This window comes from Malurus melanocephalus, unplaced genomic scaffold, assembly GCF_030028575.1.
Source record: "Malurus melanocephalus ecotype Western Australia unplaced genomic scaffold, MMel_1.1 scaffold_510, whole genome shotgun sequence".
Classification (NCBI taxonomy): Eukaryota; Metazoa; Chordata; class Aves; order Passeriformes; family Maluridae; genus Malurus; species Malurus melanocephalus.
In genome coordinates, this window is record NW_026623742.1 from 479154 (window position 1) to 481596 (window position 2443).

Sequence of the window (2443 nt, forward strand, 5' to 3'; positions counted from 1 at the left end):
TGTCAAACCCAGCCCCAAGAGCTGTGATGGGAATGTCAAACCCAGCCCCAAAAGCTGTGATTGGAATGTCAAACCCAGCCCCAAGAGCTGTGATGGGAATGTCAAACCCAGCCCCAAAAGCTGTGATGGGAATGTCAAACCCAGCCCCAACAGCTGTGATGGGAATGTCAAACCCAGCCCCAAAAGCTGTGATGGGAATGTCAAACCCAGCCCCAAGAGCTGTGATGGGAATGTCAAACCCAAAAGCTGTGATGGGAGTGTCAAACTCATCCCCCAGGAATTCCAGCACTCCCAGCCCTCTCTCCTTCCCCGGGGATGCTTTGACCATGTGTTTCACAACGCTGGCTGCACTCACCCGTCTTCTTCAGCTTCTCCTTCGGTTTGTCCTCACCTTCRCTGTGGCACAGAAATCAGGGTCAGCTCCAAAAATCCCATTTGAAAGACCCCCTGCTCCCACCCCACTGTCCCCACAGCCAGGAGGGTGACCCAGCAAAGGTGATGTCCCTCCCATCAGCCCCAGGACAGAGATGAAGCAGAAGATCATGACCTTGAAACCACACAACTCCCTGGCCAAGGGCAGCAGCACTCCCAGGCCATGGGGTGACAGTGACTGAAGCTGGACACCACCTCCCATGGCCATGGTAGCCCCTGGCTCACGGTGGCCCTATCCCCACGGGGTTCAGTCCCAGTTCACCCAGCCCACTGTGCCCACCCAGGAGTGGCACCCACTCGCTCTTTTTGGTGGCAGGACCCTTCAGTTTGGTCTCCAGGCCCCCAAAGAAGCCCTTGACGTTCTCTGTCTTGGCCGAGGTGTTTTTCAGCAGCCGCTCTGCGATGTCCTTCTTCTCCGCCAGCCAGGTGTTGGCTGATTTCAGGTACGAGTCGATGCTGCCCGTGGGCTTYTCCTTGGCCTCCAAGGGCAGGGCGTGAGGCTTTCCTGGGAAAAACGTGCCAGGAGCTCAGCAGATCCCGTGGTCCTGAGTGCTGACAGCTCCTGGACCYGCTCCCACCCATGTGATGCATCACTGAGATATCCAAACACCCAAGATCCCATCCCAACTCCTGCAGGGTTTTATTTTTATTTTTATTTTTATCCTCCCCACTCCGGTTTTGGGTAGAAAATCCAGCTCCTCGGGGAGGACTGGCCACCACACACCAAACAATAAACCAAGGTGTTTCTGGTCACATCCCGCCCCAGGGTCCGGGATCACCTGGGAATTGTCACGGGTGGATATTCCCGRCTGGAAGCGATGACAAAGCAGTGTCACCACCCCAGTGAGGGGCTGTACCAGGCTTGAACAGATTCTTTTTCACTCAGGATAAGGCTGGGACCCTCCATCACCCTTCCCATGCACAGGACACCCTTCAAACCTGTCCCCAGCACCAGCAAAGCCACCCAAGGGTGCAGCTCCCCTTACCTATGTAGTAATAGGTGAAACACATGGTCATGAGGTTCTTGGCAGGGCTGAAATCGTCCATCTGGTGACACCTGGCATTGAGGGAGTGCTGGGTGAGAACAGCCCATGACAGGAACCCAAACAGCCTCAGGGGCTTCTGGGGGTGCCACAAAGCCCCAGAGGACCCTCAGGACTTACTCAAAGAGCACGAGGGCGAAGGACTGCATCAGGCGATAGAAGGTTTGCTCTGAGACACATTTGGAGTTGCAGCGCTGTGGGGATAAAGCCCGGGGGTCAGAGCAGCACAGAACCACCCTGAGCATCCCCAGACACCCCACCATGGGCAGGGAGGAAAGGAGCACTCGTGGCTCCCCCTCAGAGACAGCATTCTGCCTGTCTGGGCTGGTTTTTTAGGGAATAGGATGTGTCTGAGTGCTGGTGGGATTTAATTTTAGATAGAACAAGTGGATTCTCTCCCACGTTGCACCGAGGTTGTGTTTAACTGCCTCAAAATGCGTTTATTCGCTGTTGTACCTCCCTCTACTGAGGTTATTCCCTTTTCTTGAGTCCTTGCCTTCCAGAAATACTTCTCTGGGATATAGATAAACCCCGCTGGGCTGAGGCTGTCCCAAATCCCATGCAGAATCTCTGCACCCTCCCCACCTCTTACCTGGGCGCTCACATATCTGGCGAACCACTCCCTGCCCTTCCCGTTCTCGCTGCTGCAGAGCTCCCCAAACCTGGCCTTCTCCTCTTGGTCCAAATCCTCTCTGAAACGGGGAAAAATTAAAAAAAATACATCATTAAAGCCAAGGATGCGACCGGTATCCCTCCCAAGCCATGCCTCTCGGCATCAGCACCCCGCGGAGGAAGGCAGAGGAAGAGGAGGAAAGGAGCATCCATTTTTTCCTCCCTCATCTTGTGCTGCTCTTTTCTCCCTCCCTGGCAGGAGAGAGAAGGGAAGAGCCAAGGATGGCGCCAGCAGAGCTGAGCTCCCGAGACAGGCGCCGAGCCCCGCAGCGAAAACAAGCCCTGTTGCTGCTCCT

At 55.4% G+C, this 2443-nt stretch overlaps 1 protein-coding gene across 1 annotated transcript in view; it reads right to left on the reverse strand.

Moving 5' to 3' along the window:
- The window catches only part of KIAA0513 (KIAA0513 ortholog), a 22882-nt gene that overhangs the window by 7263 nt on the left and 13176 nt on the right, over positions 1-2443 (reverse strand). The window contains 5 exon segments of the mRNA XM_057381425.1: positions 342-396; positions 730-937; positions 1419-1489; positions 1596-1669; positions 2068-2167. Of these exon segments, the coding sequence (XP_057237408.1) occupies positions 342-396; positions 730-937; positions 1419-1489; positions 1596-1669; positions 2068-2167 (508 nt within the window).